At 35.4% G+C, this 20,674-nt stretch overlaps 1 protein-coding gene across 5 annotated transcripts in view; it reads right to left on the bottom strand.

The window, feature by feature from the left end:
* Positions 1-20,674, bottom strand: part of SCN9A (sodium voltage-gated channel alpha subunit 9) — a 155,862-nt gene that overhangs the window by 75,491 nt on the left and 59,697 nt on the right. For 4 of the 5 annotated variants that reach the window (XM_058549173.1, XM_058549170.1, XM_058549171.1 and 1 more), the window contains 6 exons: positions 14,933-15,240; positions 9,881-9,999; positions 9,445-9,534; positions 8,752-8,880; positions 7,184-7,275; positions 5,978-6,187 (listed from right to left, as the gene is read on the bottom strand). In XM_058549173.1, the coding sequence (XP_058405156.1) occupies positions 5,978-6,187; positions 7,184-7,275; positions 8,752-8,880; positions 9,445-9,534; positions 9,881-9,999; positions 14,933-15,190 (898 nt within the window). In that variant the 5' untranslated portion in view covers positions 15,191-15,240. Of the gene's footprint in view, positions 1-5,977; positions 6,188-7,183; positions 7,276-8,751; positions 8,881-9,444; positions 9,535-9,880; positions 10,000-14,932; positions 15,241-20,674 lie in introns of those variants that run through there. The other variant, XM_058549174.1, reaches the window with a different exon arrangement.

Raw genomic sequence — 20,674 nt, forward strand, 5'->3', positions numbered from 1 at the left:
CATTCAGGCCTGGTCCAAGGCAACATTCATTTATTTATTACATTCTCATATATTTTACCTCAAATATTTCTTAATAACCTCTTATGGGCCAGGCAGTGAATATAATGATAAACAAGATCATTAGTTTTATGGAATTTTCTTTATGTTTAGGTAAGGGTGGAGGTTGAGGATGGAGGAAGACACTTAACAAGTAAATAAATAAATATGTAAGATATTTTCAAATAATGATAAATGCCCTAAAGAAAATAAATTAAGAAAATGTGATAAAATATGGTCAGAGAGGCCCTTCTAAAGAGACGACACTTGAACAGGACCTAAATGCTACAAAGAAGCCAGCCATTCAAAGACACTGGTGAAGAGATATCTCGGCAGGATGAAGAGCAAGAGTAAAGGCCTGAAGTAGAAATGAAGTTGGTGTATGGAAGAAACAGCAACACGGCCAGCCTGGCTCCACTGTAGTGAGTGGGGAGGACTGTGGTGGCAGAGGTAGGCAGGGGCCAGATCATGTAAGGCTTTGCATGTCATGAAAAGGAGTTTGGACTTTAAGTATGATTAGAAGTAATAGAAGTGGAAGTTAGAGATACGAGAGAATACTAACCATTTTAAAATGTCAGTATGGTTGCTTTGTGGACTATGGACTACAAGAGAGCAAGTGTGGAAGCAGGGATATGAGTTAAGTGACTACAGGGAGAGATGACATGGCTAAAATTCGAAGAGTAGCTGTGGCTATGGAAAGAAGATGAAAATAGAGTGGACAGGATTTGCTGATGGAGTGCATGTGGCGTGTGAGGAAGAGAGAGGACACAAGGATGGATCAACTGGTAAGATGGTGGTGCCAGTTACTGAAATGAGGAAGACCGGGGGAAAAAATGGCCTGAAGAAAAACCAGGAGCTCTGTTTTAGCCATGCTTAGCCTGAGATAATTATTAGGTATTAAACTATATTTATTAAGTGGGTTATTGGACTGATATGAAAGTCTTGAGGTCAGTAGAGCTATCAAGGATGGAGACATAAAGATGGGAGTCAACACCGAGAAGATAGTTTTCAAAGCCATGGGACTTGATGAGTTAACCAAGAGAGAAAGTGTAGCTGGGGAAGGGAAGAGAAGGAAGTAGCCCATGACTGAGCCCCAAAGTACTCCAGAAAAGGTGGAGTCAGCAAGGCAATACTATAAATGGACAAAACTTGTCTTCTGAAATTCTCTTGTTTATTCACCAACCAATATTTATTTAGGACTTACTAAGTTCCAGACGTTGAGGAAATGGCAGTGAAATAAATGCACATTTCCCCTTTCATGGTATCCTTTGTGCCCACTTTCAGGTGTAATGGGTCTCATGATCGCTTTCTCCATTCACTATTAAGGCTTATTTTTAAGGTAGGAAGCTGATTCAGCCATCCATAGTAAAGGTATAAGGGACTAAAAAATATCCATTCTTTTTTTTTTTTTGTGCTAAGGAAGATTCACCCTGAGCTAACATCTATGCCAATCTTCCTCTATTCTGTATGCAGGTCGCTGCCACAGCAAGGCCACAGATGAGTGGTGTAGGTCAATGCCTGGGAACTGAACCCTGGCCACCAAACCCAGAGCACGCTGAACTTAACCACTAGGCCACAGGGCCAGTGTCATATCCATTCTTTTAAGTAAGGGAGCTAACATCCATGCCAATCCTCCTCTTTTTGCTGAGAAAGACCGGCCCTGAGCTAACATCTATTGCCAATCCTCCTCCTTTTTTTTTAATACTATTCAACATCTCTACAAAGTAGGTATTCTTATCCACATTGCTTCTACCCCTTCCTATGTAGGTGCAATATCCTACCATTTTAATATTTAGCCACTGGATCTGTCAAGGGTATTGCATGTAAAGCACTTAATACAGTGATCCACACATTCTACACAGCTGTTCAAAGAGCAGCAATTATTAAACGATTAAATAATTTCAGATAAGACTAATTGACCTTCTCCATACTTGCTCCCAAGTGGCTGAATGTTATCGGAGAAACTCCTACATCCAAGTGAATGATTACGTTTTAAATAGATGATCTGCGATGTCAAATTGGCACTCAAAATAGACTCCATATTCCATTCACTAAGATGACCATACACTGCTTTCTCCTCAACCTTTCTGTAGAATTTCCTCTTCTTCATTACACTCTCAGCCAATGATCCCATCTCACACTTTTTTGAGGAAAGAAAAGCCACTGCGTTTGACTTAATCCTCTTCAAATAACTCTTAGCCTTCTCCTCCATCTTTCCTCCTGCTTCAATGGTGATGTGTCTCCTCTTTGTTCTTCTGCTTTCTCAAGGACTTAACTTCTCCCCTCTCTCTTGAATTATTAATCCATATTTTACTACTTATTCATTTCTATCACTAGAAAAATATCCCTATCAAAATCCATCTTTTAGAAAAACGCCAGCCATTGTCTCCATTATTCTGCTTTCCTTTACAGCCAAGTTTCTTGGAAGAATTGTCTACACTTACTGTCTTCTCTTCTTCCTGACATCTTATTCACGCCTGTCACCCCCTTAGTCCAACCTTGTGCTCCTACTACTCCACTAGAATTTTCCCATGAAAGTCTCTGATGACTCCCATGTTTAAGCTAATGTATATTTCTCTATCTTCATCATCCTTAATCCTTGACCCTGCAGCATCATTCAACACAAGCATTCCCTTTTCCTTAACATACTTTCTTTTGTTGGCTTCACTATTTATATCTTTGCTTCTTACTTTATCAGCTGCTCCTTCTTTGGGTCCTTTTCTGGGTCTTCCTCTCTGCCCGTCTTCCTGGGGTTATGGAGTTGAACATCTTGTAAACACCAAATTTGTTTTAAACACCAGGCTGCCAATTCCCTACCTACTTATAAAGATCAGGGTTTTTCAGAAGGGTGTGTGTATGTGTGTACATATCTTTTCTTTTTACTGATTTCTTCGAAGTGTATATCTCCAAACCAGGTGGTTCCTCTGATCATTATGCCTAAATCTCCAATTATCTGTTTTTTATCTCTACTTGGATGTCTCGATGACATCTCAATTTTAATAGTGACTTTCCCCTACAAACCTTACCATCCTTCCCTCATTTCCCATTACCACCCATCCAGTTACTGTAGCCAGAAATCTGGAAGACATCCCCAAGCCCTCCTCTGTTCTCTAACCCATCAGCAAGTTCTATAGATTTTATCTTGAACTCAATCTTTTTTCTTCACTTTCTACCACCACTCTAGATGAAGCCACAATCTTCTCTTGCTTGAATAATAGAAGCAACATCCTAACCAGTCTTCCTTATGCCAATCTACCATCCAGCCTTGCCCAATCAGTTTTCCATATGGCAGATAAAGTTATTAAAACCACTGCATTTAAAATAAAATCCAAACTCCTTTCCATGGGCTAAAACATCCTTCATGATATGACCCTTGAGTTTTTCTCTTACTTTCTCTGTTGCCATTTTGTCTCTCCTTTGCTGAAGTCTAACCATATCACTATTTTTCCATTCTTTAAGTACCTAATACTTTTTCTTATTTCAGGGGCTTTCCACATGCTATTCCTTCTAACTCAAGCAGCAGCCCCCATACACACACTCCCACCCACACTTACACTATTTTATGGCTTCTTATTATCCTTTATATCTCGATTTAAATGCTACTTCCTTGGAGAGGTCTTTTCACTTAATTGGTATCTCAGTCCTGGAGATTTACTTTCTTTGCATAATATCTATTAAAGTTGTAATATTGTTTATTTATTTGTCTGTTCCCTCTTTTTAATCTTTCATTCCCACTAGAACATAAGATCTGTGAAAGCAGGGGCTGAGCCTATCACGTTCATTGCTATACCTCCAGAAACTTGCACAATGCTTACCCCAGGGAAGCACTTAATAAACACATGCTGATAAACGAAAGCTTGAATAAATACTGCAGTAAGACTTGGCTTCTACGAAACAGAATACAGGTAGGAAACCAAACTCAGACTTGACACAAACATCTCTTCCCTAAAACTATATTTTTAGAAGAAAATCAAGAACAATGTACAGAATTGGGAGAGAGGATTGTTAGCTAAGCTGTCATTCATTCATGTGTAAATGCAATATGAAGATATATTACAAAATTCAACAGCTCTTTCCACTCTTTTTGAAAAAAATTGCTTGAAGCAATTCCAGAAGGTTAAAAAAATCATCCAAATTATGAACTCAGGAATAGGACCAAAATTCAGACTAGAAGGACTGGTAGTGATCCTAGTAAAAAAAGTTAAGTTGATGTAAGTGTTGTAAATTGATTCACAAAACAGAATGTAAATGTCAACAATTACCCATGAGATAAATTATTTTTATGGCATATAAATTAAGAAATAAAATTCTTTGGAAATTGGAAATAAAATTTAAGACCATATTAATCAAAATCAGAAACTGGAAAAATAAGTAAAGATACTTTACTTTAGTATAGAAAAATATACTAAATTCCTCATCAAATGCTGGTAGTAAAGAAATATACATTAAATATTTTACTTGGAGATCTTCAGTTTTCTTGTTTTAAGCCTCTATTTTTTTTCTATTTTCTTTATCTACAATCTTTTACCATGTTAGCTCGATTTTATTTGCTTTTATCTTCCCCAGTGAGTGGGAAAATAAATATTTAATAAAGTAAAAACATGATATAGACAACTCTTTATTATCCGAGGAGAATCCTCAACTTTACTCCCTGATCTCCTTCTGTCAAAGGCACATACATTTGAAAGGTTTCTTGGTTTCCACCCACCTCTGGGTTTAGTCACCTATTAAGGCCTATGGGTTCATTTGGGCAACATCATACAGACACATGGCAGGTGTTAGACAGAAAGTACAATCTTGCTTGATCTTACTCTCTCCCAAACTCATCAACAGCTCCAGTAAGAGAAATTGTGTTAAGGGATAATTATTCAGAAAACATGCAGTTCATGCTTTCTGTAAGACACGCTAAAACATACTTGTGAATTAAGCGGACTTCTGAGACTGTGTGTACAGATCATCTTATGTTGTACCTAAGAACTAGTTCTGATGAATTAAACTTTGATGTAATGCCATTGCTAGATTGAGGGAAGCCATTAGAAAGAGCTGTGAAACTCATCATTGGTTATAATATAAAGACAGTGCTGATAAAGCTGAGTAAACTATTTCGCTTTATACAAATCTTTAGAAATACTATCGAGACAGACATTTTAATATGTGATAATATTATCATCATATTATGATTAATATAACTATACAATGTTATAAGTATAATACAAGTGTAAAAGTATAATTATATCATATAATAACACTATAATATAAACACAAGTATGAATTATATGTTGAAATTATAGTATATAAAATATATATCTTATAATGAAATGTAATGGTTAATATTATTATTATTATTATTTTTTTTGTAAGGAAGATCAGCCCTGAGCTAACATCCATGCCAATCCTCCTCTTTTTCCTAAGGAAGACCGGCCCTGAGCTAACATATATTGCCAATCCTCCTCCTTTTTTCTCCCCAAAGCCCCAGTACACAGTTGTATGTCAAAGTTGCACATCCTTCTAGCTGCTGTATGTGGGATGCCATCTCAGCATGGCCAGACAAGCAGTGCATTGGTGCATACCCGGATCCAAACCAGGGCCTCCAGTAGCGGAGCAAGGGCACTTAACCACTAAGCCACGGGGCCAGCCCCTAATGGTTAACATTATTAATTCATAGCTAAATTTCTTTCTCTAAAGCAAATTTATTCTTTTTTATCTTATAGAAATTGAGAATTATGGAATCATCTCATGTTTCCAATACCAGAACTGCTAGAAAGCTTAGAACGAGGGAGATTTATGAAAATATAACATGATGCAAATTCACACTGTAGCAACTTTTTATACATGTGAATAATTTTGAAATAATTAAAATGAAAGCAATATTTAATTCCTGAAAGAGAATAATACTTTTAGCCTTATTTCAACCTATTTACAATTGTAGGGACATTCTTACTTCTGTAGTCTTCTTCTTCAAGGGTGTCCATTATTCTCTCTAATGTTTCATTATTTTCAAGTGAACTTCGCAGACATTTATGCTTCAGGTTGCCCATGAAGAGCTGCAGCCCAATCAACGCAAACACGCTCAGACAGAACACAGTCAGGATCATGACGTCAGAGAGCTTCTTCACCGACTGGATCAGGGCCCCCACGATAGTCTTCAGGCCTGAATACAGAAGGGCAGAAAAAGGTGCTCATGATGAAAGAAAGTCTCTGAATGAGAAACAAAAATGAAACACAAGCTTTCCTAGAAATGCATGCATAATATCAAATCAATGACCTTAAATAACCTAATTCAAAAAGAGCCTACTAGCTCAAAAGGGTGGATTTGCTGTTATATATATATATATCTTGTTGCTATATATCACAGCAAATGATTAAAAAGTGTAAAATATTTCCAAAGAATAACCAAATTGTCAAAATGAATAATTTGGTTGCTCAAACCATATCCACACTCACTCGTAAACATAATTTTTAAAAGTGCTAATTCAGTAAATGCTTGTCAAACAAACCATCTCTCTGTAATGAAACCAAAACAAAGAAGAGGCTGGACTGTAGCAGACAGTGACAATTTACTAGTTTTCAGTTAAGAAATGGTTTGTTGAGGAAAGATTAAAAAACAGTATGTCATGCAATACTCCCATGCTGATATTTTTTATCTTTTTTCTTAACTATACGAAAAGCAATTAAAACAAATTGAAATTTTCATTCCTGGATAAGCAAAATGGAAAATGATCTGTTAGGAGGGAAAATTTCAAGTTGAGATGTGGGCCAAATGGCCATCTTCATCCTCTAAGACCCATGCAATTGATTAAACTCGAAGGCTGACTTTTAATAACGATTATGAAAACCATAAGAAGTAAAGTTTAATTAAAAGTGCATAAAATAAAGTTTTTCTTATCTTTCCTCCAAAAGATCAAAGTCAGCCTCAGTGTTTAACCCCACTCTCACCTGGAATGACTGAGATTGTTTTCAAAGCTCGGAGAACTCTGAATGTTCTCAATGCTGAGACATTGCCCAGGTCCACAAACTCTGTCACATATCTGTAATAGGGGAGTTTATACACAAACACAGTGACAACACACACACACACAAACAAAGAACAACTCCCACATAGCGGGAGTTATGAGCAGCCTAATGCTTCACACCAATTACTTCTTACCTGGAATTACAGAAATAGTTTTCAAAGCTCTCAACACTCTGAAAGTTCGAAGAGCTGAAACATTGCCTAGGTTTACAAATTCTGTTAAATACCTGTAGAATTAAATCAGAGTTATTCAGAATTCATATAGAGTCTATGATACTCACCTGTGCCTTTAGTCAAGGTATTTCCTACCTTTGGAACTTCTTATTTAAATATAGAGTTCTGTAAGTCTTTTTTTCCTATTATAAATAATGTTATTTAATTCGATTTGATGTGAACAAAATACAAATATACTATTAAAATGGTTTCATACACTTAAATGACTAAATAAACAATTAAATGCTTCAATTATTAGACCTCAACATTATTAGACCTCAACATTATGGTAATGTAGATATTTAATAACTTCCTATGAAATATCAGCAGCAAACCTTGAAGACTGTATGCTAGTTGAAATAAGCCAGACACACAAGGCCACATACTATATGATTCTATTCACATGAAATGTCTAGAACAGGCAAATCCATAGAGATGAAAATACATGAGTGATTTCCAGGAACTGAGGGGAGGAGGGAATGGAAGTGACTGCATTTTGGGAGTGATGAAAACATTCTAGAATTAGAATGGTGCTGGTTGTACAACTTTGTGAACATACTGGCAAACACTGAATTCTATACCTTAAAATGGTAAATTTTAAGGTATGTAAATAATATCTCAATAAAAAAGGAGGACCCCCTCCCCACCCCAAGAAGAGGCAGCCTACTTTGACACAAAGTTGTCTTATCAGCAGGCAGTAGGTGAAATTGCAGCTGTCATATATGACCAGGACAGGAGCGAGCCTGATGTACAAGGAGGCAGGGGAGGGGAGAGGGAATGGGAGACCAGAAATCTTAAGACTCTTCTTTACTGTCTAAATTCCTCCAACGAACACGTGTTGCTTTTACAATTCAAAATGATAGTGGGAAAAATATTTTATCTAGTTCTGAGATTAAAAAAAATAAAGAAGTGTTTCTGACAAATATATTTGGGAAAAGAGCAGCAATATGAATAAATTAAAATTATATCTTAATGTAATATTTTTCCCTTAAAAGTAAACTGGATGCATATGTAATACATATACAATGCACTAATGTTAGGTTTAGTGTGCAGTGACAGCCTTATAAAAAGATTTGCTTCTATATTTTAATATACTTATTCACTCTTGAATAGTACAGGTTAATAAAAAAAGCAACATACTTCTAATTAAAGACCTGTGTTTTTTCTGTGATTCTTACGGGTTTTATTAACAGGCTTAAATAAGAACTTGGAAAAAGTGTGAACCTAATTGGCATCACATAGACTGCCCATCCAAGTGCTGAGTGTAGAGGGAGATGATCAATCTTAGTGATGTCATATACTTTTGAGTGGGAAATGTTCTTTCTGAAAAAATTAATATTTGCCTATCAATACTGGCTTTCATATAGTATCCTTTATATGCAACCATTATATGCAGGAAAAGTCAGACTCCAAAGCTTTGCTCTTACTGGAATATTATGCTGTCTGAAATTTTCATGAGTTTGGCATTTCAAAAAACTCAAAGTACTTACGCAAAAACAATGACGACGAAATCAAGCCAGTTCCAGGGGTCACGAAGGAAAGTGAATTCTCCTATACAGAAGCCCCTTGCAAGGATTTTTACAAGAGATTCAAAAGTATATATTCCAGTAAAAGTGTACCTAGACACAAGAATCAATTGGGATGTTAAGTGTGAAATGAATACAGCACCATGGGAATCTTCATAATTTATTTTTTCTGATAAGCCAAAGGAAGGCATCTACTGGGGTGCATCTTTTGGTTTGTGGACCCACTATAGTGGAATAAACTGCAGTAAAGGTCTTTCTAGAAAATCTTAAAATGTACATATCAGAAACTCTTCCAGAAAGTAGAGGTATTTAAAATAACTAAGAACATAGGTATTAGATCTGTCTAGAAAATTCCTACATTGCTCCTACCAGAAATACACCCAATGATAAGAAATATGTAACTTGTCTAAGAATGCGGGAGGTCATCTGATAAGTTCGTTCTTCTAGAAAAGACTTGTAGCATCTAATTATTTTATTCTTATTATAAAGCGAGTTAATACCATAGAGGAGAAAAAAATAACTGAAAAGAAAGCAACTATATTACTTGAGAAGATAAACACCACAATTTGTATAGATGCAGTAACTTCCTGATAGGAAGAGGAAAGGATAAAAATGATTATACTAAGACTATGTTAAAATGTACTTATACCCACTTACTCTACATTCTTGGTCCAGTCTGGAGGGCTACTCAGGGTCATAAATATGCAGTTCGTCAGAATAGTGCACATGATAAGCATGCTGAATAAGGTAGCTTAGAATCAAGGAATATGATAAAAGACCACATACTTTAAATATTTGATAATGATTCTCGTTGAAATGCTAACAACTTTTCCTTAGAAAATAATTCTAAATAAGCTTATAGACTTTTTCTTAAATCTCTTTGAACAACGGAATAATAGATAAAAGTAATTTATCTAAAATGCCAAAATTGCCATTCTACCACTCTTCCCAGAGACCTACACCAAATTATATTGAAATTGATAAACTAAAACCAGTCTTTTCAGGTACAAAAGGACTAAAATCAAAATTTAAATTAAATGGCAAAAACTACATTTTAAAGAACCACTGCAAATAAGCATTTTAAAAAGGATATGAATGTACTAAAATCTTAATAGATATTCTTCTTAGAGGACTGAAAGGAGAGAGTATGTACAAAGCAGGTGCAGCATTGAAACGGAAGATTGCTTTCCCTTTGTTCAATACTATGAAAGTCTGCAGGAGCAAAAAGAAAACAGTATGAAATTGAGAATCCAAAATTTCAATCTAGCACATTAATATCAGCAGTTCACCTCTCCATGTGGTAGTGTCATATTAAAGAAACACTGTCATCAGACTCAAGTAACGTGGTTCCATTGTCATTGATGCAGCTATGTATGTCATGCTGGCCAATGAACTCCAAGCCCATTTCTTCTCAGCAAATTAAGAAGTGAGGCATTTATGAGCGTATATTGCTTAGGGCTCCCAAAATACGTCTTCACTTTTTCATAACCCTGAACACCCACTTCAGTAACAATAACTTGTGGCCATTGGAATTAGTTTAAAATACAACCACCTTCTTTCATTACACTGCATTTTAAGCAAAACAAACAGAAACTAGCTATCCCTGATTTTTAACATAACACCTTAAGAATTTTAATCTTTGTTCACTACTGTAATGGTTAGTAGCAAATATTCCAAAACATGAGTTCTTCCAAAAAAATATTTTCATAAATTTAAGGAGTACTAGAGTTGGAAGAGTCTTACTACCTGGTTCAATTTTCCTATTTTAGATATAATACTAATAACAGCTAAAATAAAAACACAAATTAAAAGACTTGCTTGCTACTATCCATGGTAATTTTTAAAAATAATATGAATAGAAGAAAATATTCTTCAAATGTTATTGTAACCATTGCATAAATGAGTGACATTTTCCATGGCTTTGGTATTTAGTTAAAAAATTTAAAACCCAAACCAATAAACAGCAACAACAACAAAACATTAAAATAACCTAAGGAATTGGCCTGGAAATCAGAAAGACCAAGTTCAAATCCTTGTCTTATTCTTCTGCAGTTGGCAGGCAATTACTTGTGAAATCTGGAAGACATTGACTTGGTCTTTTGTTGTTGTTGTTGAATCTGAATTTCATAGAAGTTTATGAGTGGGCTTCTGGCAATAAACATTTTTCACTAAATTAGAGACATAAGTTCGAGTATCTTGCTTTTTCACTGTGTGTGGTGGTGTTCTCAAGAAAATAAACCAGTATCTATTATTTTCAGAGGCCCTTTTATCTTCCTGGTCTCTTTCACTATACCAGTTGTGTCTGAACATAATTTAACATCAAGTTCACTTTTACACTGAAAATTAGTTTTAAAATTAATACCTCATCTTTGAGTATAACTATTGTTTTCTTAAGTAGCAAAATACTATGTTTTTGAAAATTCATTCATCCATTATTTTCTTCAGTTGTGCAGTGAGCAACTATGGCATAAGAAGCAATGAAAGGAGTCTGAACATAAATGAGGCATGAGTTTTGCATTTAAGGAACTTCCCAGAAAAGTGATAAGAACACAATAACTCGAATACAAGGCAAGATGTGACAGGTGTCAAACAGAGAAATACAAATGGAGGAGTATCAGAGTAAAGAGGGGACAGGGTCATATGTCTGTCGGAATTATCAGGGAAACCTCATGAACCAGAGGTCACCTGAGGTAATCTGAAAATCACATTACTGCCTAGCTTCGGCAAGATCAAGTTACCTTTTACTTGAGATTAAAAAAGAAAAAACAAATTAGTTTGCTATTTTTAAATTTAAATTCCCAATTTGCATTTGCATTAAAAATTTCTTTAGGAATGTCTGGGTTTATACACGCCCAGGAGTTAATTATAGGTCAGAAAAATAGGTATGCCTATGAAATTTGAGGGATCTGTATCAGTCTTTTTAGTAAATTCTAAAATACTACTAGCAAAGGCGTAGATGTCAAAGTCTGAATAAATTCTTTTCATTTTTCTCATTTACTTAAGAATTTATTGAAAATGAAATTAGAGAATTATGGTGTTTAAAGAGCATAGGCTTCGGAGTCGGACAGTTATTTTAAATACCAGATCCACCATTTGGCAGCTTGAGAGCTAGCACCTATTGTCTGTGAGCTTTGAAGTTTCTGGTATGTTGTAAATTCTTAGCAAATGCTGGGAGCAGCTGCCGCTATTATAGGCAACATTAAGGCACCAAGGATATGAAGCTAATAAGACAATGTACCTGTCCGCTTAATACCCATAGCAAGAGTGATTGGCAATTTATTCTTTCTTAAAGACACAAACACACTTATAATAAAGGCACTGCATAACACTATTACAAAGCACTTATATATTTATCACACATAAAAATGAAACCCTAACTTCTCTCACTAGTTTATTAAGTGTTCTTTAACAAATCATTGATAATTATACTCAAATATAAATTAAAATCTGAACCCAGGTCAAATTAGGGGTCATTAAGATTTTTAATCCAAGCAATGATCACCTTGTAGCAGAAATAAAGTTTTTGTCAATTAATGTGAATAACTTGAAACGTTAAGGAATCAATCCAGAGAGAGGTCAACTGTAAAGTTGCAAGCAGTTGTCAAAACTACTGTTATCAAGAATGTTTGAGAAGTTAGGACAGGGCATAAAAAGTTGATAATTTAAAGCTCCAAACCAAAATAAAATAAAAAGACTCTGTATTCCTTTGTATATTTGTTCATATGTTAAGAATAGAGGACCATGAAACAATAGATTACTTTGTTTGACCTAGTTCTACCCAAGTATATTGATGTGGGTGTGGGTTAGGCTTTTGATGTGGTTGGTGTAGTAGTATTTGAAAGGAGCTGAGGCCAAGGCTAGAGGTTGGAGCTCCACACCAAACCTTCTCTATTAAATTCATCTATCCCGTAGATAAAATTACTGTTAGTTAATAAGTCTATTATCCTCCATTCCAATGCGAACATTTTCTCTTTACCTCCCAAGTCACTTTAAGCCAATATTAGTTTATATCTCTGACTTGATTATTCCAGAAAGATGCTTTTCCTCCTTAAGGGGTAGCTAGTTAAGTACATCCAGGCCCCCTTTGGAAATGAGAAATACAACAGGTATCCGTAGAGACTCAGAAATTTTTTGAGATGAAGTAATAAGTAAAATCAGAAAGTATTTTTTATTTGGCTTGCTTTGTTATTTACTCATTCATGATTTCATTCATTTTTGTAAAGTTGTTATCATAGTAATCGCTATACAACAGAACCTAAACTAAACTAAGTGCTGCACAATAGAATATCTCAGTAGGGAGTCAAATCAACTTGAATCTAAAAATCTGCAACAAAACTTACTAGCATGTAACATTTTGCAAGTTACTTACTTTCCCCAAGTCCTTTGTCCCATCTAAAAATAGGGTATTACTTCCTATCTCCCCAGGTTGTGATAAATACGTGTGCTAATTTGTATAAAAAGTCTAGCACCTGACACTGAGACTCTCAATACATAGTAGCCTTCTTCCTTTCAGTGTCAGAATACGGATTGATTAGTTAGAATGCTGTGTAATATTTCAAGCGCTTCTCAGGTATCCTGTTTTCTATTGCTGTGCTGTCAGCTTGTTGAGATGCTGCTTTTTAATGTGAAGCAAAATATTAGGTATTGCCATTCACAGCAACTACCACTGAGGCAGATGTGTTTCTACCATCAAAATTAATTTCATCACATTTTATATTTCTCAAGACATTGCAAATACGTGCTTTATTTTATTTGCTAGATGTCCTATCAAGAAATATTCCCTTTTATTTATCTTAAACAAATAAAAATATTTTTTAATGAACTTTATCTGCCTGTCTTGACTTCTCAAAGATACATCTGCAGGTGCTGTGCAGCAAAGCTATGGAGCTTGCTGATCTAATACTTTACTGTCTCCTCTTGGTCAACTTCAACTTGGTTGTATCTGCAACTGAATCAGAAACGATTGCAACCTCCTTCTCAATTTCTCAATAGAAAATACCCTTGCTAGCAGTTGTTTCAAATGTTCTCCCATTTCCCTAATGCAATCAGTGCCTCTCTGCTCTGTTTCTCTCAGCATTGACTCTCAAAAGACAATTTCGACTCCTGTAGTATGGAAAATATTGACACCATTTAACATGCATTTCCTCTGATGTGACTACACTTACTTCAACATATCAAGACTTTTAAATTCTTCCTCTTATTTGCCCCTCAAGTCTCAGACAATAAGATTCTCTCCACTTTTCTAATGCAAATACAATCTGATCTGTAGCTTGTACTTTGTCTGTTAACATTAGCAACTAGTTACAATATCACTCCAACCCTCTGTATTTTTTCAAGAATAATTTTTCACTTCTTTCAAACGTGCCATTTACAACCTATGCTAAAAAGATTTTCAATTTATCCGGTGCCTCATATAGGTTTTCAATTTACTTGGTGCCTCATATGATTATCTTTGTGGTGGAAAATTTCTCAGGATGCACGTAGTGCCACCCACTTCCTTTTCTTATTTGCTCTCCACCACTATCTTGCTTTGATTGCCATCACCTAACATAAACTGCTTGCAAAAAGTTACCAACTCGTCCTCCTTGCTCATTCCAATAGCCTTTCTGTATCCTCAAATTTCTGGGTAATTTTAGGTGAGACTCTCTTCCTTTCTTTTTTGACCAATGGGAAATTTTCTGATTTTTGTCCTACCTTTCTGACCATCCCAGACTCCTCTTTTTCTCTAACACGCTAAATGAAGTGGCTCTCTAAACTCCACTATTAGTTGAGTGATCTTATATATTTCCATGGATTCAGCTGTCACCTCCATGCAGATGCATTCCAGACGTATCCCTAGGCCTTACTTCTCCAACCGACAATTATTTTGTTTCTACCAGTAAGCATTTTTGTCCTGTCCAAAAAGGCAGAACATCATATTGAACGCTTGTAAAAGATTAAGGAAATCAAAATAGTATGACCATGACAGAACCAGTTTTGATGAAAAATTAGAAAAAGTACCTATTCTAAATATCCTACATATGAATTTAACTGAAAATTTTTCCCATGATGTGGTTTTTCACTAAATTCTACTTAATCTCAATTTAAAATATCTTTCTGTACTAAGCAAACAGAGACTGCGCAACTACAGTCTCAATAAACTCACTTTTTTGTCTGCATAGTAGGGGTCCAGGTCCTCCAGGGGCTCTGACACCATGCCTGGAGGGATGTCCCTATAGATGAAGGGCAGCTGTTTGCCAGCTTCCAAGTCACTGCTTGGCTTGGGGCCTTCTTCATCATCATCTTTCTTTTCTTCTTTGGGTTCCTTTGTTTTTCCTTCAGCGATACGTTGTTCAATGCGGGCAAGAGACTGTTTTGTGAAGTAGACAAAGCTCTGAGGTCCTGGGGGAGGCAACATTGCCATCTTTTCATCCTGTATATTTTATTTCCTCTTCAGCTCCTTACATAAGAGGCCTAAGTGGAAACAAAGAAATAAAGCCTTAAGTGTTTGCCAGCCAGGGATGGCAGATTAATAATAATAAACCAACAGATTTTTGGTTTCAACTACAAGAAGTAATGTGTTCACATAATTATTATCATGTTGAATTAGCATTTACTAAGTGATTTCTATGTGCAAGACATATTTTCCATGCTCTCTAACCATCTTTATTTAAAAATTTGAACTTAATACTTTTAAGGAAAAAAGTGAAAGTTTAATAAAAAAAATTTTTTTAATTCCCTTTACTTTTCCTCTGTATTCACTTTTAGTGCAATTTGACTCGACTTTCCTCATTTAAAAATCTTGACGGGGCCGGCCCCGTGGCTTAGCGGTTAAGTGCACGTGCTCCGCTACTGGCGGCCCGGGGTTCGGATCCCGGGCGCACACCGACACACCGCTTCTCCAGCCATGCTGAGGCCGCGTCCCACATACAGCAACTAGAAGGATGTGCAACTATGATATACAACTATCTACTGGGGCTTTGGGGAAACAAAAAAAAGGAGGAGGATTGGCAATAGATGTCAGCTCGGAGCCGGTCTTCCTTAGCAAAAAAAAAGAGGAGGATTAGCCTGGATGTTAGCTCAGGGCTTATCTTCCTCACAAAAATAAAAAAAAAAGTCTTGATGACAATGCTTCTGATAGCATCACTCTCCAGGTTCTTCTCTTGCCTCTCTGATCACCTGATCCTCTTCTGTCTTACATCTCATAACATGCTCACACCCACACTTCTCTGTCTTGGAGAAACTCATTTCTGTGAAATGAGGAGGAGGAAGATTGTTTTACTCTATTTTACACATTTATATTTTCTTAAATACATATCCCTTTACAAATCAGAAAAAAATATATTTCTGCTTTGAATTAAAAACAATTTGGGGAAATTTTGGGGGAAGAACAAAGAAAAGAAATTTGGGAAATATTTGAGATAGATTCAATTTAAAAAGTAAAAACACCCCACTATGATATGCATTCAAACTGTGACTTCCCTAACTAACTTATATGTGTATACAAAACATTACAAAAACTACAGGAAAGAGAAATACAAAATAAAAAATTCAAGTTTCTATATATTATTATTTTGAAATGTTCTAAATAAAAGAGTTTGAAAAATAATTGTTCTTACTTTAAAAATAACACTCATTGTTTCAATGAGCCAAGGTAACCTTATAACTCTTCCATTAGAACATAAAAATGAGGGGCTGGCCTGGTGGCGTAGCAGTTAAGTGCGTGTGCTCTGCTGTGTCCCCCCAGGGTTCAGATCCCAGCACGCAGGGCGCACCGCTTGTCAAGCCATGCTGCGGTGGCATCCCATATGAAGTAGAGGAAGATGGGCGTGGATATTAGCCCAGGGCCAATCTTCCTCAGCAAAAAGAGGAGGATTGACAATGGGTATTAGCTCAGGGCTAATCTTCCTCAGGAAAAAAAAAAAGAAAGAAAATAAAAATGAGTTCTTTCTTTTTTTACATTAGGATTGCCTGAGAGTTGGGACACACCAATTTCTAGTATGTCAACCCACTGTGAACAGTTTGAAAGGTTGTATATTAAGCGATATCATCACACACAGAGGGAGGGTGAACTAAGAGAAGCCATGGTCTGCTCTTTCACTTTCCAATGCTAAATATAAAAATTAAACAAATCACAGTAGTGACAACACAGGTTATACAGATTTGCAGAAAGGGACGGGAGAAGCTGAAACTAATTATTCTTTTCCAGGTTTCTCCTATTCCCATGTCAAACAAAATAAACTTCAATTATGTTTAGAACAAAATGGATGACTTTCCTCTCAGTTATTTGGGCACAGTATAAAAATAACCCTTACCAGAAATCTATGTATTTTAAAAAGAGGTGGAAAGCCAGCTTAAAAACAACAGAAAAATAATCATTTAGCAATGTAAATTTAAATAAAAATTTATAAGGCAAATTTAGCTTTTATGAAAAATGCTCTTTCTATAGTTTATCACAAATTGAGTCTGCGTTTTGTCATGACGTATATCATCACATTTCTTTTTTAATCTGCTAGCCCATTTTTGTTTTAAATGTTTTTACCAAATACTTAATCTGGGCATATTACTATATTAGATATTTAGAGCTGTGAGAGTAAGGAGAAAACACAGTTTTTGTCTTTAAGGAACTTATGTTCTAAAAAGGGACACTAATCACACCGAATCATACAGCAAAGACAAACTTTCACTGTAGTAAAGGAGAATTGAGTTAGCCTAAATAACTCACATCCTTTTTTTTTACCCTGGTGTAGAAACAAAGACAGAGGCATGTGTCAGGAGAGAGAGTATTATAGGTAATAGGAAGTGATGAGTTCCTTTGATTTAAGCATAAAGTTTCAAACATTTCTTTTCTTTTCTAAATTTATTTTATTGAGGTCACTTTGGTTTATAACATTATGTAAATTTCAGGTGTACATCATTGTATTTTGGCTTCTGTATAGACTGCATCATGTTCACCATCAAAAGTCTAGTTTCCATCCATCACCATACATATGTGCCCTTTTATCCCTTTTGCCCTGCCTCCATCCCCTTCCCCTCTGAGAAGAACCACCAATCTGTTCTCCATATCTGTTTGTTTGTTTATCTTCCACAGATAAGCGAAGTCATATGGTAATTATCTTTCTCCATCTGACTTATTTCGCTTAGCATAATATCCTCAAGGTCCATCCACGTTGTCACAAATGGCATGATTTTCTCTTTTTTTATGGCTGATTAGTATTCCATTGTGTATATATACCACATCCTCTTCATCCGTTCATCCATTGATGGGCACTTAGACGGCTTCCATGTCTTGGCTGTTGTGAATATTGCTGCAGTGAACATAGAGGTGCATATATCTTTTCAAATTAGTGTTTTCATGTTCTTTGGATAAATACTCAAGAGTGGAATAGCTGGATCATATGGTATTTCTAGTTTTAATTTTTTGTGAAATCTTCATACTGTTTTCCATAGTGGCTGCACAAGTTTGCATTCCCAACAGCAGTGTATGAGGGCTCCTTTTTCTCCACATCCTCTCCAACAATTGTTATTTCTTGACTTAATAATAGCCATTCTGATGGGTGTGAGGTGATACCTCATTGTAGTTTTGATTTGCATTTCCCCAATAATTAGTGGATGTTGAACATCTTTTCATGTGCCTGTTGGCCATCTGTATATCTTATTTGGAAAAATGTCTGTTCAGATCCTCTGCCTGTTTTTTGATTGGATTGTTCATTTTTTTGTTGTTGAGTTGTATGAGTTCTTTATATATTTTGGATATTAACCCCTTATTGGATATGTGATTTGCAAATATCTTCTCCCAATTGTTAGGTTGTCTTTTTGTTTTGTTCATGGTTTCCTTTGCCATGCAGAAACTTTTTAGTGTGATGTAGTCCCATTTGTTTACTTTTCTTTTGTTTCCCTTGCCTGAGTAGACATGGTATTTGAAAAGATGCTGCTAAGGACAATGTCAAAGAGTGTACTGCCTATGTTTTTCTTCCAGGAGTTTTATGGTTTCAGGTTTTGCATTCAAGTATTTAATGTATTTTGAGTTAATTTTTGTGTATCGTGTAAGATAATGGTCTACTTTCATTCTTTTGCTCATGGCTGTCCAATTTTCCCAACACCATTTATTGAAGAGACTTTCCTATCTCCACTGTACATTCTTGGCTCCTTTGTTGAAAATTAGCTGTCCAAGGATGTGTGGTTTTATTTCTGGGCTTTCAGTTCTGTTCCATTGATCTGCATGTCTGTTTTTGTGCCAGTACCATGCTGTTTTGATTACTATAGCTTTGCAGTATATTTTGAAATCAGGGAGTGTGATACCTCCAGCTTGGTTCTTTTTTCTCAGGATTCCTTTAGCTATTCGGGGTCTTTTGTTATTCCATATAAATTTTAGGATTCTTTGTTCTATTTCTGTGAAAAATGTTGTTGGAATTTGATTGGGATTGCATTGAATCTGTAAATTGCTTTAGGTAATGTGGACATTTAACTATGTTTATTCTTCCAATCCATGAGCATAGAATATCTTTCCATTTCTTTATGTCTTCTTCAATTTCTTTCAATAATGTCTTACAGTATTCAGTGTATAAGTCTTTCACCTCCTTGGTTAAATTTATTCCTAAGTATTTTATTCTTTTTGTTGAGATTGTAAATGGGATTGTATTCTTGATTTCTCTTTCTGCTAGTTCATTGTTATTGTATAGAAATGTGACTGATTTTTGTATGTTAATTTTGTACGCTACAACTTTATTGTATTTGTTAATTATTTCTAATAGTTTTTTGGTGGATTATTTGGAGTCTTATAGAATCGGGTCATCTGCAAATAGTGACAATTTTACTTCTTCTTTCCAATTTGGATACCTTTAATTTTTTTCCTTGCCTAATTGCTCTGGCTAGGACTTCAATATTATGAGGAATAAGAGTGGTGAGAGTGGGCATTCTTATCTTGTTCCTGTTCTTAGAGGAATAGCTTTCAGGTTTTCACCATTGAGCGTGACGTTGGCTGTGGGTTTGTCATATATGGCCTTTGTTATGTTGAGGTATTTTCCTTCTATGACCATTTTATTAAGAATTTTTATCATAAATGGATGTTGAATCTTGTCAAACGCTTTTTCTGCATCTATTGAGATGATCATGTGATTTTTATTCTTCATTTTGTTAATGTGGTGTATCACATTGATTCATTTGCAGATGTTGAACCATCCCTGCCTCCCTGGAATAAATATCACTTGATGTGGTGTATGATCCTTTTAATGTACTCTATTTGCTAATATTTTGTTGAGGATTTTTGCATCTACATTCATCAGTGATATAGGACTATAATTTTCCTTGTTTGTGTTGTCCTTGTCTAGTTTTGGTATCAGGATAATGGTTGGAGTTGTAAAATGGGTTAGGAAGCATCTTGTCCTCTTCAATTTTTTGGAAGAGTTTGAGGTTAGTTACTAAATCTTTGAATGTTTGATAGAATTCACCAGAGAAGCCCTCTAGTCCTGGACTTTTGTTTTTTTGGGAGGTTTTTGATTACTGCTTCAATCTCTTTACTCGTGATTAGTCTATTCGGTCTCTATTTCTTCTTGATTCAGTTTTGGGAGGTTGTATGATTCTAAGAACTTATCCACTTCTAGGTTATCCAATTTGTTGGCCTATAGCTTTCCATAGTATTCTCTTATAATCTTTTGTATTTCTGTGGTATCTATTGTAATGTCTACTTTTTCATTTCTGATTTTATTTATTTAAGTCTTCTCTCTGTTTTTCTTAGTGAGTCTAGCTAAGAGTGTCAATTGTGTTTATCTTTTCAAATAACCAGCTCTTAGTTTCATTGACCCTTTCTATTGTCTTTTTAGTCTCTAATTTATTTCTGCTCTGATTTTTATTATTTCCTTCCTTCTACTGATTTGGGGCTCCATTTTTTTTTTTCCAGTTCCTTTAG

This window comes from Diceros bicornis, chromosome 10 (genome assembly GCF_020826845.1).
Source record: "Diceros bicornis minor isolate mBicDic1 chromosome 10, mDicBic1.mat.cur, whole genome shotgun sequence".
Classification (NCBI taxonomy): Eukaryota; Metazoa; Chordata; class Mammalia; order Perissodactyla; family Rhinocerotidae; genus Diceros; species Diceros bicornis.